Below are 27,439 nucleotides of genomic sequence, written 5' to 3'. Positions count from 1 at the left end.
AAGAGAGATGTGGCAGAGTATGTGGCTTTGTGTGACACTTGTCAAAGAGTGAAAGCTGAGCATCAAAGACCTGCAGGGTTGTTACAACCAATGAAGATTCCTGAATAGAAATGGGAAGAAAGTTGGTATGGATTTTATTGTAGGTTTGCCCCGCACTCAAAGAGGTTATGATTCAATATGGGTAATAGTGGATCGACTCACCAAGGTTGCTCACTTTTTATCAGTCAAGACTACCTATACGGGTGCAAGGTTAGCAGAGTTGTATATGGAAAGAATAGTGTGCTTACATGGTGTTCCCAAGAAAATTGTGTCGGATAGAGGCACTCAGTTTACATCAGCAATTCTGGCATAAAGTACATAGATCCTTGGGGACAAAGTTGAATTTCAGTTCTGCTTACCACCCGCAAACTGATGGACAGACTAAAAGGATCAACTAGATTTTGGAAGATATGTTGAGAGCTTGTGCACTACAGTATGGTAATAGTTGGGATAAGAGTCTGCCATATGCAGAGTTCTCGTACAACAACCGTTATCAGAAGAGTCTTAAGATGACACCTTTCGAGGCGCTATATGGACATAAATGTAGAACGCCTTTGTTCTGGAATCAGACTGGTGAAACTCAAGTGTTTGGACCTGATGTCCTTAGAGACACGGAAGAACAAGTGAGAATGATTAGAGACAATTTGAGAGTGGCTCAGTCCCGACAGAAGAGTTACGCTGATACTCGTAGAAGAGAGTTGACTTTCAAAGTTGGTGATTATGTGTACTTGAAGGTGTCACCAATGAGAAGTGTGAAAAGATTCAATATGAAGGGAAAGTTGGCACCAAGGTATATATGACCTTTTAAGATCCTAGAGAGACGTGGAGAAGTAGCCTATCAATTGGAACTGCCTAAAAGTTTGTCAGGTGTGCATGATGTGTTCCATGTTTCTCAATTGAAAAAGTGTTTGAGGGTACCAGAAGAGCAGATTCCATTGGAAGAGCTTGCTGTTAAGGAAGATCTTATATATGAAGAGTATCCGATAAAGATCTTGGAAACTGCCGAAAGAGTTACAAGAAGCCGAACTATAAAGATGTGCAAGGTGCAGTGGAATCGGTATACAGAGGATGAGGCTACTTGGGAAAGAGCAGAGGATCTGAGAAAAGTCTTATCCCCAACTGTTTGAGTAAGCAATCACCTGAATCTCGAGGACGAGATTCATCTTAAGGGGGGTAGAATTGTAACACCCAAAAAAAATTCAGTCTTTTGAAATAAGAAAATTCAATTTAATTATGTTATTATGTGAGCATTGAAATATAGGAAAGAAATAATTTTTGTGAAAATAAAATCAAATATGAGGTTAGTAACATGTTGATACATTCATGCTGCTGCACATTTGTTTTTGTAATGATTGACTTTGACTAGAATTTGAATTGAATTCAAATTCAACTTGAAAATGGAATTTGAAATTGATTGGGAAAAAAAGAAGGGGCTTCTTCATTCTCTCCTCCCCTTTCTTCATTTTTGGCCTGCTGGCCCACTTCCTTCCCTGTGGCCCGCTCGCCCTCCTCTTTCCTTCTTGGGCTGGCCCAGCTCAGCCACAACTGCCCGGCCCAGCCAACGCGTCGGCCCAGCACCACGTGCCTAACCGCTGTCGCGCGCCTATGCCCTGTGCCCATCCGCTGACCGCATGGCCCCACCCGTCGACGTCGTCTCCTTCCTTCCGCAACCATCGCGCGAGCCGCAACCGCCGCTCGCTCCTGGCATCGTGGGCGCATCGCCCCACTCCTGACCTCTACAAAAGGGTGTCGTGACCCCCGTGCGCACCCCTGCTGCCTATCCCCACTCCCATTTCACACTCGCTCGAGCCGAGGAAGCTGAAAACCGCCACGCCAAGGATCACCGGTTCTGCCGTCAATCTCACCACGTGGACAGCCGTCCCTGAGCCGCGTTCGTCCCCGATTGAAGTCGCGGTGAGCTTCACCTTGTTCCCCTCTCTCCTCTCTGTGCCTTTAATTTGACGAATCGTGGCCACTAGGGCCTTATCCGCGGCTGCCATGGAGCTTCTTGCCACCGGCCATGGCTGCCACCGTGCCAACCGCGTCCACCGGCCCCGTTCTCGGCCTGGCCGAGTTCCCCTGCTCCCCCTTCTTCTCCCGGTGCCCTCGGTTCTTCGAACCATGGCCCATAGGCCCCTAACCGCGTGCGCCGGCGAGCTCTCGCCGCCGTCCATGGCTGAGCCACCGCGGTTGCTACTGTTCCAGCACCGGCGTCACCTTCTCCCTCCCCAGATCTAATCTGTGCCGCCCGATCTTGATCCAACAGCTCTCAGAGGCCGATACCCCTTCGCTGGTAGATTTGCTAAAGAGCCCTCCTGGTTTCATCTATTTGAACCCGCCATCCCTAGCGCAGTTTTCAGAGTACGCTTTCTCGTTTTGAAAACGTAAAGTACACTATGTTTAGTCCAAAATACGTTTTCAGTATTTACATAAATGCCACTAGATTTGTTTTGATCATAAAAACTTCGTTTTAGCTCCGAATTGACCCGTTCAAATTGTGTTAGCTTCGTAATTTCATAATCTATGTGTTAGTACCACTGTTAATCAAGTTGGTAGCTTTTAAATTTCATGGTTAGGTTTAATTAAATAAAGTGCTATAGGAAACCCCGATTAATTCATAACTTTCGCAGTTTTAGCTCCGAATTTCGTGAATTCGCGTTGATGTGATCGTAGCGAGACATAGATTCTTTTCATAAGCATTTTAACTTGTTTTCTATACTATTGGTATACTGTTCTAACTATAGGATTGTTTGCTTTGCATTGAATGTTCTGGAATGTTGTGTGTTGCCGTGTTGGTCAGTGTTCAGACGGTGAGGAGAACGTTGGAGACCAAGAGTTCTTCGATGACCAGCTAGGACCAGCAAGAGTTTGTGAACCAAGGCAAGTATAGCATGGGCCTACCTTGATGTCCAATTCACTTTAATCATTTACTCATGTGCATGTGTCTAAAATTGATAACCTCAAGGACATCCTAGTTATTTGATGACATGTTCCCTTGACTCCTTGGGTTAACTGCATACGGGTAGATTGCTAGTGCTCTAACTGAACATGGTCTACACAATGGTTAATGGTTCTATGGAACTAAAGGTAAAACATGTTTTATAACAACTGGTCCATAGAGCGAAGGTGCAAATGACTTCGATCATGTTGCTCCTGGCCCTCCATAAGGACTTATCTGTCGGCAAAAGCTGGGACTGACAGTGCAACCATGAGAGTCATATGGCTCTGACTTTAGCTCAGTAATAGAACCTTTTCTAGCTTGTTAGAGGTTACCTTTATGGCGCAAGAGGGGCTTGCCACGTTGGGTATAGGGTTGCCTCTGTTCCTATGTGTATTGCCGCGATGGATATGTGCCATAGGAAAGGGGGGTTCCTACATCTGCCTGCCAAGGAAACCTAGCGGCCCTAACTTGTTAGAGAAACCTATGAAATAGCTTCATAGTGTACCCTACCCGCTCACCTTGGCAGTGACATGGGAGTAATTAACCCGGGCATATGGGAACCATGACTCACAGTGAATGTGCACCACCTCTATAGAGGGTTACAAACTGTTATAACAGTCGTGCTCACTGGTCACGAGCGGCCCGGAAAACTCATAGAATAATTGGTTACTCAATGTGGTTCATTCATGATGGTATACGATGATAATATGATACAAATGATTCTGATATCTGATTATGTGGGTATAAATGGGAGCTTAAGCATAACTTGTTAATACTTGATAATAAAATCTTGACTTACTAAAAGAGCTAACTGCAGTAAACCAGTGTCATCCTTTTTGAGCTTCATTACCCCATGTTATCTTGTTAAGTATGGGAAAGTACTTACGCTTGTTTACTTTCTATATTTGGATAAAAATCCCGGATGGGTAACAGATGACAACGTGTATGAGGAGTTTCCTGAGGATTTTTAGGCTTGTGGTCAACCAGTTGACCTTCCCTATGATGGTGTTCCATGAGAGAGAGTTATCTTTTATTTTCCGCTATGATGTGTAAGACAAAGTTATGTTAATATCGTGATGTAAGATACACTATGATGATACTCTTTTATAATTTGTCAGCTTATGTGTGTGACTGATCTCTGGGCACACATGAGTTAGTGCATTCAATTTTATCCTTAAAATTGGGTGTGACAGCTATTGAGGCCTTTCTATTTACGAGCTTTTGCACACCAATATTAGTTATTCTACTGAAGTTCTCTTTTGGAATTCTAGGAAGTGCTAAGCACTTCTATTGACTGTATCAAAGCATTTGTTGATAACTTGAAATGTTTTGGTGATAGGTACGGTTTTCATTTTTCAGTCTAATTTGTTCAAAGCATCTTCCCCTATGGCTGAACATTTTTAGTCGCATCACCAGAACCGTGTCAGCGGAGGATGGAGCTAATGGTCTGTCTAAGCAATCAAAACCCTTGTAAAATACCTTGATGAAGAATATCTCCAAACTGAGAAATAGATGATTTTGAGGTAGGTCCATTTCATCTTCTCAGTTTTTAGAACTATATGATGACTACAAATTTCACTCTATAGATTTGCAATACACAGTTATTCTTATCGATCAAAACATAAGGTCAATTTGAAACAAATGTTGTAGACAAGTTGGTTTGCTTCTAAATTTTTAGCAGGATGGCATCTCACCGTGAAACCCACTGCTCTGCTAGCACACAACCAAAGTAGGAACGAGAATGAAACTATCAACCGCCTTGTCCAGGACCTTGCGGGTGCCTAACCAGGCATCGGCCGCAAAAAGGGAGTCACCACGACACGCATCACTAGTGAACGGTCGGCAGAACGCACAACCGTGTCGAACAAGGTCAACACCAATGTCCTGGCGACCGCGGAACATGACGTCGGGGATCACTGAATGACCGGCGCAACGCACACAAGTCTCGCACGCGCACCTAGCGGGAGTAGAGGAGCGAAGAGCGGGGAGGGGTAGGCGGACAAAGCAGCGACACATACCTAGAAAAGCTGGAGTCGTTCGAGACCATCGCCGGTGACAATGTCGATGTCCTCGTAGCCGCGCGGCCGTCAGTCGTGTCGTAGTAGGGTTCGGATCCTTGTTCCCGGTCCTGACTGCAGATGCCGGGTCTCGACGGGTGGCACATTCGTAGGGCCCCTCACTCCTTAGCCCGAAGCATGCTCGAATCAGCCTCCACCGCCTCCCGCCTCCACCTCAAATCGAGGCCGCGTCACCGAATCCACCCCAAATCGAGGCCTCGCCGACGACGACGGACCTTCACCTCCACGTCGACCGGCCCGCACCAGCATCGATGGCAGAGGAGGTCAGCTGGTGCCACCCAAATTGATGCCGCGCCGCGACAATGGAGCTTCCACCTCTGCCTTGAAGAAAGTTGAAACCAACGCGTTGAATATGGAGAAGGGGGAAAGGGCATGGACGCACTGTTCTGATTTTTTTTAAATGGCAGAATCCAGACAGAACGTGACAAAAACATGACGGTAAGGGCAGTCCCAATGATGTATTTACGGTAGTTTCTATCTTCATTAATTACTTGGACAAGTCAGCATTTTGCTGATGTGGCATGAAAATTAATGAAGAGAGAAAAAAATGAAGAAACCATTTCTTCAGTAGGGAACGACTTCGACGCTAGCAATGATGCACCTAGAAACTACGAAAATCCCGTTGGGAAGAAACGACCAGCGTCGAGCGCCCTGCACCCGGATCCCATGCGTCGCCGCCCCCTCGCACCGATGGCGCGCGCGCTCACCCTCCCCTCGCTCCCGCCTTCGATTTCCCATGCGCGCTTGCCCTTCCCTCCCTTCCCCGCGCTTCTCCCGCCATTGTGTCGCCCTTTCCCCCATGCGCTCGCCTAGATCTCCCCCGCGCGCTCACCTAGCCTCAAATAGCCTGGCCTCCAAGACCAAGAATCATCTAGCCCCCAATCTGCAAGCATGAATCTTCTCCGGACGCCATCGTCAAGCTCTAGGCAAGGCAGGGCAGGGGAAGGCAGAACAGGGTAGGGCAGGGGTGCTCCTGCCACCCTTGCTACCCGATCTGATTCGGTAGTCGGTGCTCCCGTTGCCCCTGATGATGGATCCAGTTCGGCCGCCGATAATCCCTCTCGCATGACTATAGCAGCATCTCCACCACTTCCAAGCCTTCAAGCAGCCGGATTTCCAACATGGTGGACAAATTCCTCTCCGATGGGCTCCAATGAAGGGTATGTGTTCTTATCAGTTTTAGTGTTCCAATTTTGATCGAGGCAATTGTGCTGGTTCATATTGTTACTACAAGTATTTATGGTAGAAAATGCTTTTTCTATATGATCAGATGAATGCTCATTGAACATCTCTTTTTATTTTTTTAGGATGTACCCACCAGGTGGGTTTACCAATTTTCTCCAGTCAAATGGTAGTCCAGAGAATTTTCATTTAGTTGGAAATACAACAAGTAGAACTACAATTTCTCCAACTGCTCCAAGTTTGAAAAGAACCCTAGAAAGCAATGCACAAGACAAAGAAACAATCAATATTGATGCGAATGAAACCAACGAAGACGAGAGGACTGAGAGGCGATTGAACTGGACGAAACCTAAAGACGTTAGATTGGTAAGCATCCTTTCTTAGTTTGTGAACAACTTGAACAATCTGCTTGGTTATAAACTTTGAGGTGTTGTTTTGTGAATGTAGGCTTCTGCTTGGCTGCATAACTCAAAGGACCCAGTTGATGGAACCGATAGGAAGGCAGATCAATATTGGGCGGATGTTACTAAAGAATACAATAAAAACACAGAGGTTTGTTGTAGGAGAAACCGGAATCAACTGAAGATCCGCTGGGACCGTGTTAAGAAACTAGTAATGGATTTCCATGGTTGCTGGAATAGAACCACCAAAGTCTACAGAAGTGGTGTGAGCGATGATCAATTGATGGAAATTGCTGAGAAGATGTATGCTGGTGAACATAATGATAAAGATTTTACACTTAAGCACTTTTGGAAGGTTGTGCGGAATGAAAGGAAGTGGTCTGCATATGTGAAAAAGGAACAGGAAAAGGAGAAGAACAAGAGTGCAGCTGATTCGCCGTCTGAAGTGGTGAATTTGGAAGATAATCATAAGATTCGTCCTATTGGACATAAGAAGGCTAAGGCTAAGCTCTATGGGAAAAAGAAGACACCTGAAGCTTTTTGTGCTATTAGTGACAAGCTAGACAAGTTCATTGAAGTAAGCACATTGGCTAGAAAGGTCCATGAGAAGATGGCGGAGACACAGCAAATTATGGCAAAAAGTAAGGTAGAAGCTGCTAGGTTGACTGATAAGGCAGCAGAGAAGCAACTCAAGTGTAAAATGCTAGACACTTATAGAGGGCTTCTGTTAGCACCAACAACTAATATGAATGCTCATGCTTTGGCTGAGAGGGAGAAAGCACTAGAGAGTATGAGGTTGGCCTTATTTGCTACAGATAAGTAAGGTATTTGCTAAATGCTTGTAGTGACAATTACTTGAGCACTAGAGAGTATGTGTTAAAGTTTAATTTATTTGTGACAGCAGGTCTTCAAGTATGAACTTGGTGTCCAGAAGCTTTTTCTTCTACTGGAGTGTATGATGAGTTTCTATGTGACATTACTGGGTTTCTAGGTAACTGGCACTTGAAAACTCGTACCTATCCTTTCAAGTATGAACTTGGTGAAAACTGATGTATTTATTAGTGTGAAAACTGACTCTAGTGTGAAAACTAACCATTATTTGTGTGAAACTGAAACCCATCATGCCATGCTGAACGTAACATGCCTGCTTCCCTGCATATATATGTGCATCTAGCGGGTATACATACTCCTCTTTCTGTAGTTCTTCTCTCTTCATACTCCTAATGTCTAACCAACCACCGAGTGATGCTGAACCTCAAGACAAGAATGGCAGCATAGATCCAGAAGAGTTGTACACATTTGAAGAATTTGAAGCCGAGCAAGAACTATTAGAAGACCTGCAAGATGAGATGGTTGTAGAATTGAAGAATGATATTGAAGCACTAGAAGAAGGGAGGAGACGCAAGGCCTCGAGAAGAAGACAATCAGCGGCTTATGGATGACTATTTCACGGAGAATCCTATCTATAATTCTACTATCTTTCGTAGAAGGTTTAGGATGAGAAGGCTCTTGTTTCTGCGCATTGTCCATGCCCTAGGTGAGTGGTCTCCCTTTTTCACCTTAAGAGTGGATGCTGCTAATCGCCCTGGGCTATCTCCAATTCAAAAGTGCATTGCTGCAATAAGGCAGTTAGCAAATGGAAGCCCAGCAGACCAGTTTGATGAGTATATTAAGATTGGTGAAAGTACTGTAGTAGAGTGTTTGAAGTTATTTGTGGAGGGAGTGATTGCAAAATTTGGGGCGGAATATTTGAGGCGACCAACAGTACAAGATGTTGAGCGCTTAATGGAGATTGGTGAGCGTCGTGGGTTCCCTGGCATGCTAGGGAGTGTTGACTGTATGCATTGGCACTGGGAAAAATGTCCTTATGCATGGAAGGGTATGTATACCCGCGGTGATCACGGTGTTCCTATGATCATTCTAGAGGCAGTTGCTTCGCACGATCGTTGGATATGGCACGCCTTCTTTGGTGTTGCCGGATCGAACAACAATATCAACGTGCTTAACCAATCACATTTGTTTGTCGAGCAGCTGAGAGGAGAAGCTCCTCAGGTGCAGTACTCTATCAATGGTAGACAACATAATATTGGTTATTACTTAGCAGACGGCATATATCCAGAGTGGCCTATTTTCGTGAAGTCTATACGTAAACCACAATCTGATAAACATAAACTTTTTGCTGAGAAGCAAGAAGGGGCAAGGAAGGATGTTGAATGCGCCTTTGGCATTTTGCAGTCTTGCTTTTGTATTTTGCGTCGACCAGCCCGTCTATATGACCAAGGAGATCTGGAGAATATCATGCTTGCTTGTATAATTCTCCACAACATGATAATTGAAGATGAGAAGGATATAGAGCAGGTTCCAATTGATTTGAATGAGGAAGCCAGCACATATACTGTTCAAGAAGCTACAATCTCTCATGGAGAAAACCCTGAGATGGAAGATGTACTTAACAGAAATACTACCTTACATGATCGCCAAGCGTATAGACAACTTCAATCTGATTTGATTGATCATATTTGGCAAAAGTTTGGGAATACATATAGGCAAAATAATTAGGTACATATCTTCAATCTGATTTGGTTTAGTGTGCAAATATAGCTAAGTCATCCTAGTATGTTTGTTTACAAAGAACAGGTTAGTTTTTTGAAAAACACATGTGCCGGTTCAACCTTTCCAATTGCACTAAGTAATGTTTTTCATCTAATCACTATTTCTTTCCTTGTAGATGATGGTTTCTGAAGATTTGGAGTCCATTGCGACCTGATGGATTTTGGAGTGCATGTGCAACCTACCTGACATGGACGTGGCACCTTATTATTTTATTTTGCATATGATGAACTTCAGTACTTCCGTACGAACTATGTATGTTACATGTTATCTTTATCTCCGGATTGCTATTATTAATTAATGTATGGTTTTCGAGACTGAAATCTGGGTTGTTGCATGGTGATATTTGGTTCTGGAAAGTGATGGAATGCAGAAATATGATTTATGTTTGCCGGCTGTGTTGATTTGCTGACAGCTATCGACCAATTTTGTTTCTTTGTCATTGTGTGTTGTCGACGGAACACATGTGGGCTGCAAAAATAGTTGTCACAATTGATCTATCTGTTTTTGGTGCTGCATTTAATTTACTCTTTGTATGAATGATGTTATAGAAACCATGGGTTGGAAAGCAGTACTTTTTGGTGCGGTATTCTATGTTATAGAAATTACTAGTTTCTTTCATTGGGACTGCCCTAAGGGAAAGGAAGCAGACGCAAGGAAACGTACCTGCCCGAAAAAGTAACCGCGCGTTGCTAACTCGTACAGCGCACGCGCGCTGTATAAGATCTGGGTTAAAGAGTTGGATGTTTTGGTGAAGCAGGCGCATGAAAAGTCGGGAAGAGTTAGGAAGTTGCAAGAGGAGCTGGATAAGTCACAAAGCATTGCAAAGAAGAGGAAGAGGGAGGCGTAAGGAGAGCTTTAGGGTAACATTGCATTGGCATCGAAGTTTGGTGTTGGTGTAGTTGACGAATCCAAGGCTCTTAAAGCATTGCAAAGAAGAGGAAGAGGGAGGCGTAAGGAGAGCTTTAGATATGAAGAGTCGCGATAGGTAGATGATAGGAAAGAAATAATATGTGATTGTACCAAATTTATCCTAAAGAAACCATCCATTGAAAATATGGTTTTGTTGCGTAGTGTCTAACTTGACAAGTATTTTTTAACTATTGCAGGAGCTCTACCTTTCAATTAATATAGGAGTGAAATAAGTTTATGTACAAGCAGGTAAGGAATAAACTACGCCCCCGTGGGCATAACAGAAGGGTGGAAGCCCACTCAGAAAAAAGAAACCCCTTCTAGCGGAGCGCTCCTTCCTCTGTTCGATGTCATCTTTGATCCTCGCAGCTAACTGCCACACTGTTCCAGAACGTGTATATTACTATGCCATTGAACCTCTTTTGATCGGCTGGGGGCACTTTGCTAGCAGCCTTCTCCCACCAAGGCATGATCTATAGGGGGTCTTCCTGTTGCTGCCCCAATAAACCGTCAAAGTGCTCTCAAGTAAGAACTTGGTTCCAAACCTTCTTTGCAAAAAGGCAGCATATACACAAGTGAAGGCCGGTCTCCAAGGGCCCATTGCATAGAACACGGTGTTTCTGGTGCGGCCATCCTCTTTTTTGCAAAATGTCCGCCATTAGGATTTTTCCATGAATTAGGATCTAGGTGAACACCTTGCGCTTGTTTTCCGCCTGCGCTTTCCAAACGTGGTCCCTCGGGAATTTTGCGAAGGATCCTCTAAATTGGATCCGGTAAGCTGAGCGAGTGGAGTAGTTACCCTCCGGAGTCCATTTCCAGATGATGGAATCCATGACGCCTTGAGCCAAGTGCACATCTTGGATCCTGATCCAAAGAGAGACAAACTATAATTTTATGGGACTGATGTAAGACACTAGAATTTTATGGGAATTGGCTAAGGTGTTCCAATGACAGATAATCTAATGTCTTGCATTGCACAAGTCATGTAACTACTACTTCCTCTGCCCCTTCTTAGGCGTTGTTTTAAGTTAGTCTCTTGTAAATTTCACCGAATCTATAGAAAAGAGTGTGAACAATCATAACACCAAATTCGAATGATTAGATACATCATAAAGTATTCATAATGCGCTCACTTAGAATCATAAATTTCGAACTCTTTTTCTATAAATTTGATCAAAAATAAGAAAGTTCAACTCAAAATAATTCTAGAAATTAATTTATTTTAGATGCGAATGGCTAGATGAGAACCACATGTCCACACAATCTTAGTATGACTATATAGATGTAATTATCTAAAATCAATAAAGCTTTCCTTTTCGTTCTAGCCAAGCGGATGGTATTTAGGATATTATTCATCACAACTCATCACTTATTTATTAGCTTCTATATAATACGAATTATATAATTTATAAGACAGTCAATTATCTTTTTACTACCATGATGACATATGCCAGCATGATATTATTATTAACTAACTAAGCTACTAGCTAGTTTCTCACGAAGAATGTACTACTAGTAGAGGCAAAAATCAAATGGACTACAGTTTTAAAAAAAATCAAATGGACTTGTCAGCGGCAAAATTTCAGATATACTACTCCTACATATAGTGCTGGATTTGTATGGTGTCCTTCGCCAGCTGCCGGCAATCCAGCTCCTCCTCGACCAGAGCGAGCGCTCGGTTTCTGAGCGATTCTCCGTCCGTCGCGCTGGCATCGCCACCACTCCGAGTCTCCGATGCCGTCGAGGTCAGCCCTTGTCTCTTGAGATCTGCGTGTCTGCCTCTGTGGATGCAAGCATTTAAGGCAGGTATTGAAGGAAATTTTCTATTACTATTCCCAAGCAACAGCCAACAACCTCCGCGAGGCAGGCTGACTGTGAACCTGCTAGCTAGCTTAGACTAATGGCGTCATTAACATAGATTATAGAGTTGAGCTCCCAGGTTCGTGCTAATGGTCGATCTGCACATGCTTGTGATGCTTCTAACTAGGAGTAGAACCTGTTGACCTCCACTCCAAGCGAGACTGCGCGCGTCCAACCGGCTGGCGGCAGCTCGGCACGGCAGGCGCGCGCGCATGGCGCCGGAGTGCAGCCGCCGCGACGCTTCCCCCAGCGCGACCCTTCTGATCGTTAGCGTTGCACTCTACACCGTCCTCGCCGCCGCCTCCAGTCCGAAGGCGGTGGCGTCCTCGTCGGCGCTGTCCTCTCGCGCAGCGCCGGAACAGCGGCAGCTGCCCCTGTCCGCTGATCTCACCACGGTATTCATCACCTGCTGATCTCGTGAGTTTACCTTAGCATTCACAGAAAAAAAAACTGTTAAGAGCTTAGCTAAGCGGACCTTTGTGTGCCACGACCAGGAGAGGGCAAGAAGGCCGGGGGAGACGCGGAGACCGCTGAGCGTGGAGCAGGAGCTCGACGTGGCGCGAGCTGCGATCCGGCGCACAGCGCAGCGGCACGGTGTTGCCGGCCGAGCAGGCAACGGCAATGTCAGCTCGGTGAACAGCTGGTTCGACGCCGGAGTGGAGCATGCTCTCTTGGCCAGCGTCTACCGCAATCCGGCCGCGTTCCACCGGTGAGTGAGTCGTCCATTATTCTGGCACAAATCACACAATGCGAAAGTTGGTTGTCGAGCAGCCTTTGGTGTTACACGTACGGTGCACGCGCAGGAGCTATACGGAGATGGAGAAGCGGTTCAGAGTGTACGTGTACGAGGAAGGCGAGCCGCCGATCCTGCACGACGGTCCGTGCAAGAACATCTACACCATCGAGGGGCGCTTCATCGAGCAGCTCGAGCTCATGGCGCCGTCGTCGGCAGCTTCGTCGTCGCGGCAGGGCAGCCGCTGGCGTCGGGCGGTCAGTGGCGTCCGGACGTCGGAACCCGCGCGCGCCCACGCCTTCTTCCTGCCGTTCAGCGTCTCCCAGATGGTGCAGTTCGCGTACCGCCCCAACAGCTACGACAAAACCCCTCTCCGCGCCATCGTCGCCGACTACGTCCGCGTCGTCGCGTCCCGACACCCCTACTGGAACCGCTCCGCCGGCGCCGACCACTTCATGCTCGCCTGCCACGATTGGGTCAGTGTCGCCGCCAGCCCGCTAGCTACGAAATCTTGGCATCTTGCTCGATCGACGCAAACGGCTGGTTTGACGAACATTTTACTGGATCTTACTTGCGGTGGCTGCATATATGCACAGGGTCCTGCGGCGTCGAGGGGGCACCCGGAGCTGTACGCGAACGGCATCCGCGCGCTCTGCAACGCCAACACCTCGGAGGGCTTCCGGCCGGGGCAGGACGTGAGCGTGCCGGACATTAACCTCTACGACGGAGAGATGCCGCGGGAGCTCCAGGCGCCGGCGGCGCCAGGGGTGACGTCGCGTCCGTTCCTCGCCTTCTTCGCTGGCGGCCGGCACGGGCACATCCGCGACCTCCTGCTCCGGCACTGGAAGGACCGTGACCCGGACGTGTTCCCGGTGTACGAGCACAGGCATGACGATGCGCTCGACTACTACTCGTTCATGCGGCGCGCGCGCTTCTGCCTGTGCCCGAGCGGGTTCGAGGTGGCGAGCCCGCGCGTGGTCGAGGCCATCCACGCCGAGTGCGTGCCGGTGATCCTGTCCGACGGGTACGCGCTGCCCTTCGCCGACGTGCTGCGGTGGGAGGCGTTCTCGGTGGCGGTGCCGGTCGCCGACATCCCCAGGCTGAGGGAGATGCTGGAGCGGATACCGGCGCTGGAGGTGGAGAGGCTCCAGCAGGGGGTGCGCCTGGTGAAGCGGCACCTCTTGCTGAACCAACCGCCACAAAGGCTGGACATGTTTAACATGATCCTGCATTCCGTATGGCTCAGGAGGCTTAACCTCAGGCTGGATCGCTGAGTTTTTCAACTTGCAAATGTGGGAGTTGCTGTAGTTTTGGTGTTTGAGAATTTAACACTTTTTAGGGGACGGGTTGCAAGTTGCAACGTAGAAATCGTGCCATTTGAAACATCGAGGAACAATGCCTACAAATGAGAGCTGCAACATCATGCATGTTCCATTCAACTACAACAAGGAGCAAATCTGCAACATGCAAGAACAACATTGAGTTCCGAGAGAGAATATCTAAAATATTGAATAAGTCCCGGATCAGTGAAAATTTTCAGGCAGCTGAAATATATAGGAGGTGCAGCATGTCTCTTGGCTTATGAATGGGCAGCCTATGTGTGATGGACCGGAAGCAGTGAAGGATAGACAAGTAGGCTTGGACTAAAGAACCAAGAGGCCAAGGACAGACCATGGGCGGCTGGCATCGAGCACAAGAAGAGAAAAGTACATGAGTGATGATGATGATGTCATCGATAAAATCAAGGACGAGGTTGGACCAAGTCACAGTGAGGTGTCGCTAGCACTTTGTGGACCATGGGTTGAGGACATGAAGGCCAAACACACATCAAGATCGTTAGTCACACCTTGCGAGGCGTGCACGAGGGTTTGCCGATTTGATCCTCAAAACCAGTGATGGATGGTTTTGTGGTTCGGGCCTCAAAACTATCAGTAGTGGGTTTGATCAGTTTAGGCCTCAAAACTTAGAAGTGATGGATCGATGGACACATGGTGGCATCTCAAAGCTTGCCTCGAGGCGAAGCAAAGTTGAGATCGGATGATGAAGGAAGAGTTGGACCGTTTTACCCCTCTAGGTATTTGGGATGAGTACTTCATGTAAGGGAAATTTAAGAAATATCCAAATGTGTATATATGAGAGATGGTTGGTTGTGAGAGCACAACTTGGAGGGATTAGAAGGATTTGGCTCTCATTTGTTATCAGGGGCGAAGCCCAGTAAGGCCCAGTGGGTGCAGATGAACCCCCCTCCCCCCCAAAAAAATCAGTGCTTACCCCCACATCTTGGCTCTTTATGCACCCCCTTGGCCCAACAAGCTGCATCCCCCCAGCAGGCAGCAGCCCAACAGTCTAGGCGTCTAGCGCGCGTCCAGACCACTACGCCAGTAGCCCAGCACGGCAACACCACCGACGTGCGCCGTTTCCTCTCCCTAACGATCTGACGATAGCCTGCCTCACAATCTGACTCCAGCGCCCTTTCCCCCCCCCCCTCATGATCTGACAGAAGCCTGCGCCGCCGCCCGCTGGCACTGGCAGGTGATCCTCGCCTCTCCGCGCCAGGCGCCACCGCGTGACCATGGTAAAAAAATGGCCAGCGTCCCAGACTCCCAGCGCTAGTGCGCGTGTCAGCGTGTGCCGTGTGCCCACTCCCAGCCGTCCCCTTCTCTACAGGTCAGAACGAATCTTTTTATTATAAGCACCGGTCAAGTGCTGTCCAGGTCCGATTGGTGATGCTTTAGGGGCCACTGATTAGCAGAAGCAAGGTATTCACTTATTCTTTCTTAATTAATCTGATTTGTTATATATATAATCGGAAAGTTCTAATGATTGGGTATTCTTTTTCATACAATTATTTTAATGGAATGATTTTACTCCACAGGTCAATTAATGAAACGATTTTACAAAAGGAAAGCACCAGAGTCGGATAGTGGCAATAATGCTAGAAATTCACGTTTGGATGATATCAACTAGGAGGAGGAGATTAAGTCTGATCCAGGATTAAGGAAACAAATTGATGATTATCATTCTAATGTTAGAGAGAGGGTGAGAAGAAAGTACTTAGAGAATGGGCCTTGCCAACCTCGCACAGTTCATTTTCCTGTGACAGATATTAGAGGAATTCCAATAAGGTTTGTTCCAGAATGGTTCGATGAGTTTGGAGGTTGGCTTGAATATAGTGAGTCCAAAGACAAAGCATATTGCTTTTATTGTTTCTTGTTTAGAGAAAAGAAGGATGGCGGATATGAAGCATTTGTTAAAAATGGTTGGAATGGCTATCATAGAAAGGAAAGGCTACAAAATCATGTTGGTAATGTCGGTGGCTCACACTATCTGTCAATGAAGAAATGTGATGATCTCTTACAAACAAAACAACACATTGATGTTGCTTTCCGTGATGTGAGTGAATCTGCTAAGAAGGACTATTTTACTCGTTTGAATGGGTCTATTGATGTTGCTAGAATATTGGCGAAGCAAGGATTGCCGTTTCGGGGCCACGACGAGTCGAAGAAGTCCTTAAATAAAGGGAACTTCAGGGAATTTCGTAATTTTGCAGAGGAGCAAAATCCGACCTTAAGAAAGGCAGTAGATAAAAAGAATTTGGATAACAGCCTTTTGATTGCTCCTGAAATACAAAAGGATATTGTGCATTGTTTTGCAAAGGAAGTGCTACACTCTATTCTAGAAGAAATATGGGATGATGTTTTTTGCTTGCTAGTTGATGAGTCGAGAGATGTTTGTTGAAAAGAACAAATGGCAGTGGTCTTAAGATATGTAGATAAATGTGGAATTGTTAAAGAGAGATTTGTTGCTCTTGTTCATGTGAAAGAAACAAATTCTGCAAGTCTCAAGTCTACTATTGATGCATTATTTGCTGATCTTAAGTTAAGCCTAAAGTAAGTTAGAGGCCAAGGATATGATGCTGCTAGCAATATGCGAGGTGAGTTCAACGGCTTGCAATCATTGATCATGAAAGAAAATAGTTCAGCTTATTATGTTCACTGTTTTGCTCACCAACTTCAATTAGTCCTTGTGCCCATTGCGAGAAAGCATAAAGGGGTTAGTGAATTTTTTACTATGATTTCTATGTTATTGAATGTGGTGGGTGGATCATCTAAGAGAAGGGACATGATTAGAGATATTAATCTTGAAGAAATGAGTAAAGCATTAGGCTACGGGCAACTTCAGACCGGGACATGGTTAAATCAAGAGCAAAGTCTTCAAAGACCTAGAGATATTCGTTGGAGTTCCCATTATAAATCTCTCAAAAGTTTGGTTGACATGTTTCCTACAATAGTCAAGGTACTAGAAATTGTGGAAAAGATAAAAAGGATTGGAAAATTAGAGATCAAGCATCAAACCTTCTATGATACATCCAGTCTTTTGACTTTGTCTTCTATTTGCATCTCATGTTGACTATATTAGGAATCACAAATACCTTGTCATTAGCATTGCAACGGAAGGATCCGGACATAGTGAATGCTATTAAATGTGTGAAAGCAACAAAGTGCCAATTGGATGAACTTAGAAAAGAAAAGTGGGTGAAACTATTAGATGATGTGCATGGATTTTGTGACAAGAATGATATTTGCAAATTGGAAATGGAAGATGAATATATTGATCCAAAGAAGTGGAGCCATAAATCTGGAATTACAAACAAGCATTATTATCAAGTAGATTGTTTTAATGATGTTATTGATTGGCTACTTCAAGAGCTTGACAGCCGCTTCAATGAGACAAGCTCTCAATTGCTCGTTTGCTCAGCAGCTTTTAGTCCAAGAGACTCATTCCATGATTTTAGTATAGAAAATTTGATGAGCCTAGCGAAGCTTTATCCACATGATTTTGATTCTGGGAATTTGAGGGATCTTAACCACGAGCTTGGCCTCTACATATATGATGTGAGAGATGATGAATGGTTCTCCAACCTACAAACTGTTGCCGAGCTTTCTCAAACAATGGTGAAGACTAGAAAACACGAACGTTATCTAATGGTTTACCGACTTTTGAAGCTTGTGCTAGTGCTACCTGTTGCTACTGCTACAGTTGAGAGGTGTTTCTCAGCCATGAAAATTGTGAAAACAGAATTGCGCAATCGCATTGGTGATATATATATTTGAGCAATAGCCTTATTTGCTATGTGAAGAAAGAAGAGCTGTTGAAAGTCACTAATGAGGTCGTGGTTCGTCGCTTCATGAAAATGCAAGGTCGTAGATTTGATGATGAAGGTTAAAGGTAATATTTGTGTTTTTTTCATTGGTTCATTTTTTGGTCTTAAAATATTGTTCGTGGAATTCTTTGGTTTGGTAATTATATTTTATCACTTCTTTATTCTTGCACCCCCCTCCATTTCGCTCTAGCTTCGCCACTGTTTGTTATGTGGAGAGTCTTTGCATATATAGATCTAGATAGAGGAAGAGTGGAGAGGCTCTTTCATTTGAGATTTTTGTCATCCAAACTTTGAGATTTTGCGCGCCTTTGAGCTATATTGCTTACTCCTCATAGCGCTTTGCCATCCCTAGAACTTGCAAGTGCTTTGTGTTCTACTTGAGAAACTTTCTAGGATGGCATTCATGCTTTGGAGTTTGTGTTTGAATTGGTACCAAGTGCTTTTAAGTTTATCCATAAATTGGTATCAAGTGCTTTTGTATTATCGCTTCCACTCAATGGAGTCCTTTTGGTTGATTCCAAGGATTTGTTTTAACCCTCCTAAGCACTTCTTGATCTTGAGCCAAATCCTATCTCTTTTAGCATTGCTTTTACATCTTGTATCATATGAGCACCTTGCATTTAGTTGAGTTTCCTTGTATAACCTTAGCATTTTCTTGTGCTAAGAGTGGATGTGTGCTTTGTGTAGCATAAAAGTGTAGTAAGATGTGCAAGATTAGTCTCATTTTGATGCTTTGACATAAAATCTTTGAGCAACGCTTATTTTGAAAATTGAACATATGCTTCTAACGATATAACTTGAGTAGATACTTAGCATGTGTAGGGCTTGTATTAAGGCTAGTTCTATGATAAGTTTATGCCTGGCATGCTTGTTCTTATTGTTTGGGTCAAATACTTTTTGCCATTGCAAATGTTAAGCCCATGATAGACCCTTGGGAGAGCTAGTCTCTTTTGTGTCACAAAGACATAACCTGTGCTAAAATGCGAATAGCTTTGTGATTAACATAATCTTTCACCCCATGGTTGCTTAATCCTCTCATGACCAAGGTAATTTGTGCTAAATTGTGATCAATACATATGCTTACTTGCTTCATGTTGCTTGCCAAATAAGTGGGCATATGGTTGTGAGAAGTCAACTTGAATATGGAATATAACAAGGCTTGGATCCATATGCAGGGCATTTGCAATGACCTTCGAATGAGAATGTGTTGCCTAGTTTAGGCTTATCATAGCACTAGTGATAACTGATCCTCGTGCTATTCATGACTAGTTACTTACTCTTGAGGTGAACAATTTTTTTGCATAATCTTGAAAGCTTGATAAAATGCTTTCACTCTTAGTGCTTGTGACGTAGTATCACTTAGAGAATTTTGAGGCTCACATTCACACTCTCTTATCGTTACGGAATTGCTATCTGTTGCCCGTGTGTTTCTTTTGTTGGCAGCACACGATTTTTTGCTACGTTCATCTGGCGATGGAGGGCTAGGAGCGCTGGTTTTGGTGGAGAGTGAGGTGCCCTTTCGTTGTCTGGCTGATGCATGGGTCCCACTGCTACTGTTTGTATTTTGGAAGTCGCGCCGGGTATCCGATGGGTCGCGTGGCTCCCCCATTTCTCTCGCTCACATCCCCATTTCTCTCGCTCACATCGCCGAGTAGCCGAGGGGTCGCGTCCCATTTCTCTCGCTCACATTGCGGCGATGGCAACCCTCTCCCTCCCGGCGTGGTGACCAGGCGGTGTATCGGCGGCAGCGGCGCCTCCTCCTGTTGATCTGCTCGATGACCTGTCGACTAGCTGCTTCCCGGTGCGCTGGAGGCGATTTGATCGGCGGAAGCGGCAGTTGCTCCAGCTCGTTCTTCTTCGTCTCGGACTCGTTGTTGAGGTTCGTAGTCGATCCCATTTCTGTGTTGGTAAGATTGCTGGGTCTCAAATCTGTTGGATTTCGTTTCGATTTGGTTTGGGTTTAGGGTTTTTTGGGTTGTGTTTGTCAATTTGGTTGCGGCAGCGGATGTGGTTGAGGATTAGGTTGCAGTCGAATCCTCTCCGCATCGCACGGTTGTGCTAGCAAGCGGCGGGTGGGTTGGAGGTTGTCCGCGGCAGGGAACAGGTGGGGCAGAGTTGTGGGTGGGGGCGCTTTCCTTGCGCTTCGCTTCCCACTGTGCTGTGGTGCCTCGCTCAGGCGGTGGGTGGGGCGAAGCTTCTTCGTCCTGCATTCCGATGAGCTGTGGGTGAGATTGTCCTCTTTTTCATGTTGGTCAGGTCCTTGTGTCTGTACTTGTCGATTTAGAGAAGATATGGTTTGTTTGTAGATCTCGTTTTGATGCATTGCTTGTTGTAGATCTCGTTTTGATGCATTGCTTGTTGTTGTCTGTCGATGAGCGGATGCGGGCTCTGTGTGGGTGAGGTTCGAATGCGTCTAGGGTTTGTTTTGTTAGTCCTTGTTAGGGTTTCTTTAGATTTGCTGATCTATTGTGTTCAGTCTTTTACAGCTGTGGTTCATCTTCAGTTTTTGAATTTTTTTTCTGAATGGTGGTTTAGATTTTTGGTGAACTTTTTTTTGGTGAACTTGTTAATTAGGGTTTGGTTTGATGGATTGTTCTTTTGGTTGTTGGGTTTTGTTTGATGTTTATGAGTTATTGAACTCATGATTCAATCAGATTCAGTTCTTTTGTGTTGTTTCCTCTGTTGCATACAAGGTTCAGTACACTCTGTTGTAGTTTCAGTATGTCTATTTAGTGCTTTTAGTAGAATGTATTAGTCTCGGTGTGTGGCATCATCACTGTCTGTTCATTTGTTGTTCTTGCTCTTTTAGGTAGTGAAGATTTGGTTGAATCCATGATGTGTGTTTTTATCTCAATCAGTTCCTCCATGCTAATGTGTCCTTTATTTTCAGGTTTTGTGTGCACCACAGATAGAAGCATTGCTAGCTTTTAGGCTGTTCTTCCCTGGTTTGTATAGATCATGTGTCATCCTTTTTTTGTGACCTTTTATATCTGTGATTGGTTTCATTGTCGTACATCAAGCTTGTTGATGGCTAGTTGACATCCTGATTTTTTGTTGATGGCTAGTAACCCTAGCTTGCAGAGATCCAAGGCTTGGAGGAGGGTACCCACTGAAGGCTATCAGCAAGGTAATAATATTGTAGCGAGTCCTATCATTTCTGTGTCTTGTATGTTTGTATGTTTTTAGTTGTCCCTTTTCAATTTCTATCAATTTCACAAGAGACTTGAATTAAGGTGATTCAGGACTGCATGCTTATTACGGCCAAACTGATGATTTGTCCCAATGTTAAAATGATGATTTGTCTTGTTAGATCTGCGTGAGGATAAATTGCATTGCACTGTACCTAGGCCAAACAGGTAGCCTTGGTAAAATGATGATTTGTCATTTCTTTTAAAGTGCCTGTTTGATTATATACTTCTTTTTACTGACATTCCATATGGTCCCTTGGTAAGATTGTATACATCAATTTTCAGTTGCCTCTATTCTTGTCAACATTGGTTGTCTCTAAAGCAAACTGCATTAGAATTCTACTGAACTGTGATTTTATTCTATTACTTTATTTAGAAGCACCATTTTCTTGATTGCACATTTATTAGTAGTAAATTGCACACTTTAACTACTGTAATTATGGTGTGTAACATGTGTAATATCTGTTCTTGGAGCATGCAATTTTAGTTAACTTGGAGCATGCAATTGTTCTTGCTTTAGGGCATCGATATTCTTCTGGATGGGCTATTTGGGACTGGACAGTACATTTTTAAGGAGTGCATCTCATTTCTATTTTAATACAAGTCTTCTCTTTAAGGAATAGATCTAATTTGGCTTGATACAACAATTGTTTCCTGAATTGTAGTGAAAATGCTGGTTTTGCTTGCTTTACTGTGAAAATGCTGGTTTTGCTTGCTTAACTGTAGTGATACACCATTTTCCTTAATTGTTTCCTTAATTGTGAAAATGTTGAATTCTGTTATGCTTACTGAAACTCTACGCAGTTTCAAAGAACTTTGCTAAAGCAATATTGTTAGTAGCAAATCTAAAATATTTTGCTTGTTAGTACTAGCTGCTACTTACGGCTTTAGCAATCTGTTCATTTCAGTCTTGTTCTTCTTTATTTAGTTTTTTTAGAATTTCTATGTGTATGGATAAGTATCATTGATACATTTATTGAAGAGTCTCTATTTTTTCAGCGCTTGTTATTTCAGTACTTCATAATTGTATGATATGTCATTTTCAAGCAATGGTGATGTATTGTTAATGTTCAGTTTCAGTTCTTGTGATTTGCTATTTTATTTTGAGCAAATTGTACAACATTGCGGTCTGACAGAGATGATGCAATATTTGTAGTTCCCAGTGAAACACATTGATTTAATATTTTCATCTTTGATCGTTTGAGTTTAGATGGACAGGCGCATGCGGAGCTCTTCATGTCCCCCTATTATTCAATCGTCAGCTCCTCGCGTTGAAAGGGAACCTATTTTAGTGCCTTTGAAAGACGACGATGTCTGTGCTATCTGCTTGGGTGTCTTAGATATCAGAAAAGAGGACGATGACGAAGCTGCTTTAGAGGCTGCCATGGAGACACTGAGGGTGCTGCCTTGTATGCATGTCTTCCACAAGATATGCATTTTTGAGTGGCTTGGTAGCGATAAGTCATGCCCTCTGTGCTGATATAGGTATCCTAGTGTAAACGATGGTGATGATGTTGAGTTGTAGTTTGGTTAGTTGATATTATAAGTATTGTTTTTTTATGAATACCAGCTATTGCTGGCTTGTAATTATTATATTGAACTATGATATATAATATATTTGGCTCTAGTTATTCCAATGATCTTAGTTCATTTTTGTCCTAAAATTCATGTCATTGAGTTGTTTGGAGTTTCAGGTTATTTTTTCAGGAAGGCTATCAGTTATTTTTTATTTGTTCTATAAGCGTCCAATTACTTTTTGAGCTAGTTGTTTTGCTTCTTCTTTTATTGGCTGCAGCTAGCAATGAGGTCATTAACCAATTTTTTTTGTTATGTTATGTAGCCATGTATGATGATGAGTTTCTTTCTGATGCTGATTCTAGAAATGCTGAGAGTGAGGATGACTTTGCTATAAACTGTGAAGAAGAAAACAACTCTGATTCTATGAATGTTGGAGAGGTACTAAGTTCACTTGATTTTGTTTTGTTTGTGCACTTGTGTATTATAATATGATACTTGTTTGGGACTTAAAGGCTTTGTTGTTGTTGTTGTTGTTGTTGTTGTCTTTTTAGGATGTAAATTCCTTGGATGATGATATTGATCCTGCTGTAGCAGTCCAGGCTTTGAAGCATCTGAAAGGAGCATTTTCTGGAGTATGTTCTAAATCTTTTATGACTGAACTGTGCATATTTCTGTATCTCTTTGTACTATTACCTTCACTATGTCATAGTTATAGGAGTAGGGCATCAGTCTGTCTCTCATTTGCACATATCAACCTTTTCTGTTCTTATCCTCCAGCAGTTACGTTACTATTATGAGTCCATGCCACTATGTTTTTTATGAACTAACTATTGATGTTGTTTTTTAGTTTGTTAAGTCTATTAAGAAGAAAGGGAAATCATGACATTCTGAAGTCCAGAAGTGTGCTAGAAAGGTAAATTCAGTAGTATGTGCTTTTTTTGACACCATGTTTAGTGAACTGATGATTAGTTTCATAACTGGAAACTTAGTTTTTCATCGGTTTTTCAAAATCAATTGCCGGTGAGAGCTCATCTGCTAAAGCAGGAAGTAGGTGCAATAACAAGTATTTTGGAGAGAAAATAAGAGAATTGGATGAGTGTAAGAAAAAGATCATCAGGGATCATGGATTTGGGATCTTGCTTGAGTATGATGGATGTTCAGTGCCTAGAAACTTTGTCCAATGGATTGCGGATCAAGTCGATGTCAACTGTTGTGATATACTTGTTGGAGGCAAAGTAGTCCCTTTTTCTGCAAAATCAGTTCACCTTTTCTTAGGGATTCCAATTGGTGGTGAAGACATTAGGCAACAGAAAGATGAGTCTGCAAAGGCCAATTTTCTTAAAGAAATCAATGAGACTTCTTTGCCCCTCATCAAGACCTTTGGCAACAAGTTGGTAGGCAACACTTTGTCTAATGATGACATCTTCCGATACTTCATGGTTGTTGCATTGTCAACTTTCCTGTGCCCAAACTCAAGTACTCTTCCCAGCCCCAAGTATCTAGGTGCTTTGATTGATGTTTCGACTGTGAAAGATTGGGACTGGTCCAAGTTTGTATTTGAATGGTTATTTGCTTCGATATCATTATACAGAAAAAAGCAAAGAAGGACAATCGGTGGCTGCATATACTTCTTTGCGGTATGTCTTTTTTTCCATTGCTTGTTTTTAGCTGTGGCATGTGAAAATGTATCTGACACTATAGATCCTTCAGACTTTGTTTCTAAGCTTGTTGTTCACGTGTTGCCCTGAAGCGAAGTTGTGAGTCATTTCTTTGAATTTTTCTTTTTTAGCTGATAGTCAGTGCCTTTGTTGTAGAAATTATTAGTTTGCGAGTTTTTTTACTAGAAATTTGACCACGAATAAATTTAAGCACTACAAATGACAGTTAATAAATTTGTCTAACCAATTCCAGCTATCTAGCTAGTTTACCCCTGTTGCTCGATGAACTTTTGGTTTTTCTTTAATAAAGGCCTGTAGTGGCTTCAAGCCTCTCCAGTTTCTTAAAAAAATCACCCTGTCTAGCTAGTTTGTAGAGAGACATACATCTACTACTACTAGTAGGTGAGTTGGCTATAAACACTTTTGCACAATGAACCGGTGGGTACTTGTACTGCGAACCTGTGGGTCTCATGATTAGCTCCTATTGTTGTATTTTTGGATGTGAGTATTTTTTTTAGTACTTGTTAGGCTGTCACTTTGGAAGGTCCGTCAGTCTGTGAACCAGTGGGTCATCTATATGTAATGTATTTACTTACCACTTTGTAATTTCTTGTAGGCTTACTATCTAGACTTCCTAAACTTCGGATCTCGTCACCAGCTTCCCCCAAATCTGCCAAGAATTCTGTGTTGGAAAGGTTCTATGATCAAAAAATATGCTTCATATGATTGTGTCTCTACTGATAAGTTTGGAAAGCGTTCGGTAAGTCTTGGTTTGAGGTTTTATAAGTGTTGTCATGTTTGTTTTGTTTTTGTTTAGATTACTGACTGACTAACTGTAATTTTTTGTGTAGGTCAAATCTATTGAGGAAACTTGTTATGCTGAATCTTTGTTACCGGTTGATGCTTGTGCTTCTTTTAGGGATTCTCTGTATACTGATTGTAGATTATTTGATGAACAAGTAGGTGCCTTATTTAGTATGTTCATGAGTATTTTATTTAGTTTAATATGTGTGTGGTTTAGTTCATTGCTATTTTAATATGCAGAATCCGCAATTTTTGCCATTTTAAATTACTATTAATTTGACATGACAGGACAATGAAGCTTTGTGTGGCATTTTCCAAGAACATCACACAGCACATGGTTTCAGGAGCCCTGATAAACTTGTCATCTCAATGTTCCAGTACATGAAAAACCGTCATGGTCATGTAGTTGATGATGATCCACTGCCTGAGAATTCTGCTGCCAGAATCCCTTCTCCAGCCAATGTTAGTCACAAAGATGATGATGCAATGGCTCATGAATTTGAAGCCCCAATGCCTGCTGCTTCAACTCATACCATTGTGGAAGATGTTTTGGATACCACATTGCCTGCTGCTGGTGTATTTAATGTGGAAGTTGTTGATCCCACAATGGCTGCTGCTACTAAAAATAATGATGAAGAAGTTTCTATGACTAAAAAAGTTGATTCAGATAGTGCATACAATGTTTTTGGTAGTGACAATTGTGGTGTTTCTCAGGCAACTGTAATTATTTCTTCCAATAACTCATCAGCTCAAGGTACATAAAGTGTTTTTTGTAGCATTTTTTCAGCATTGAGTTAACTTTGTATCTCTTGTTCATACTCTTATGAATATTTTTGAGGTGCAGATTCAGGTAGAAGGAAGAGGAAGAGGAAAAACTATGCATCACAAACTTCCACTCTTGATAGTGTAGCTTCTAGGACTCGATATGGACTATCTCAAGGTCTTGGAAAACCCCCTCTCAGTTGCAGAAAAGATGATTATGTTGAGGTCAATGTGCCTACATCTTATTCATTTTCCTTTTGTTTTGTATTTTCTAAATTGATGGATCATGTGCATTCAAAATTTTTGTTTTGTTTTGACATGCTTTTTACTGTAAATGGACATTTGACAACACCAGTGCCCCATTGGATTATATGTATTTATTTGGTTTAAAAATAGAACAAGTGCTAATCCAATGTACTACTTACAGCCATAACTAAACAAGTAGCTTAGAGTTATACTTCTCAACATTTCACTACTGCTGTGCATGAAACTATCTGAATCATGTTGCATTGCTGTAGTATTTCTGTTGTCAGAAACTCTCTGAATATAGTTATACAGCTGCTATGTCTGAAACTCTCAATTTTTCAATCCTTTACAAGTTTGCTATTTGCTGTTGTTACATTGCTGTAGTATTTTGTGTGTTTAATACCATGAAGGGTTCTTGCTACTGCATACTGTAGCAAAGTTGTAGCTGCACCAGTCTGTTTGATTGTATTTGTAGATCAGCAATCTGGTTTCTTGCTTGATTTCTTCCAGCGGTACACATGCAAGGTGCCTTTTTGGCAGATTTTTTTGCTTCAGCAAGTCATTCTTGCTTCTCATGTAAAGAGTTCAATTTTCACTTATATTCAAGCGATTGGCTGGAAGGAATTTCTGCAGATTGAAAAACATATTATTATTAGCAGTAAATAATATGTATTTGTGAATTTTAGGCAAGTGTACTGGATCATGCTGGAATTGGAGGTACAAAAGATAATGCTGTACTTATTGAAGAAGCCCAAATATTAGCTTCTAAAGCTAGAACCAAACATCAGAAGCTTGAACTAAAAGTGAGTTTCTGTGTTTCGCTGTTTTTTTCTATGTGTGCACCTCACAAATTTTTATTTTCAGCTCTATTTTCGAACACCATAAGGCTGTGTTTTGTCTTTTGTGTTCTACTGTGGATTAGTTGTTTCTGTTAGTAAGTTAGTAACTTGGAGTTGATTATCTAGCTTTGCTTCACAGTTCTCATTGCTAACTAGGAGGCATGCAACAGCTTTGTATTGGCTACATCTGTGGTGAATTTGTATGAAGCATGATGACATTGCCAATTTTTTATTTGTCCAATCAGTCGCTGTCCCTGAGTATTTACTTGTTATGAACATGTAATGAACATGTTTGGGCCCAAAGGACTGTGCTTCTAGGCTAGATTACAGTAGATGTAGAGTCAAAGTGCAGTAGGGCATCAACGAACTAAACAGAGACATGCAATGAACATGTAATGAACATGTCTGAGTATTTACTGTTCAGTTCAATGAACTGAACAGTAGCATATTCTTATCTTAGTTTGTGTGTATCTACATCGCCTCTATCCAGCAGTGTTTGATTTT

The 27,439-nt window shown here is 43.1% G+C and overlaps 2 protein-coding genes and 2 pseudogenes across 2 annotated transcripts; all 4 read left to right on the top strand.

Annotated features, from left to right (window-relative positions):
- The first annotated feature begins 6,123 nt into the window (after positions 1-6,123).
- Positions 6,124-7,464, top strand: LOC136523569 (uncharacterized). Its single transcript, XM_066517208.1, has 3 exons — positions 6,124-6,218; positions 6,366-6,606; positions 6,688-7,464. Exons 1-3 carry the CDS (start codon positions 6,124-6,126, stop codon positions 7,462-7,464), a joined length of 1,113 nt encoding a protein of 370 aa, XP_066373305.1.
- Positions 7,465-7,972: 508 nt separating this feature from the next.
- LOC136523568 (uncharacterized) lies at positions 7,973-9,200 on the top strand (annotated as a pseudogene).
- A 3,035-nt stretch (positions 9,201-12,235) lies between these two features.
- On the top strand, positions 12,236-14,030 carry LOC136523567 (probable glycosyltransferase At5g25310). Its single transcript, XM_066517206.1, has 4 exons — positions 12,236-12,418; positions 12,518-12,732; positions 12,827-13,232; positions 13,353-14,030. The coding sequence occupies exons 1-4, from the start codon at positions 12,236-12,238 to the stop codon at positions 14,028-14,030; spliced, it is 1,482 nt and encodes a 493-aa protein (XP_066373303.1).
- Positions 14,031-15,639: 1,609 nt separating this feature from the next.
- Positions 15,640-17,983, top strand: LOC136523566 (uncharacterized; annotated as a pseudogene).
- The last annotated feature ends 9,456 nt before the right edge of the window (positions 17,984-27,439 follow it).

The sequence above is a fragment of the Miscanthus floridulus genome, chromosome 18, assembly GCF_019320115.1.
Source record: "Miscanthus floridulus cultivar M001 chromosome 18, ASM1932011v1, whole genome shotgun sequence".
In the NCBI taxonomy this organism is placed as follows: domain Eukaryota; kingdom Viridiplantae; phylum Streptophyta; class Magnoliopsida; order Poales; family Poaceae; genus Miscanthus; species Miscanthus floridulus.
The sequence above is the reverse complement of the archived record's forward strand: the minus strand, read 5'-3'. Positions and strand labels throughout refer to the sequence as shown.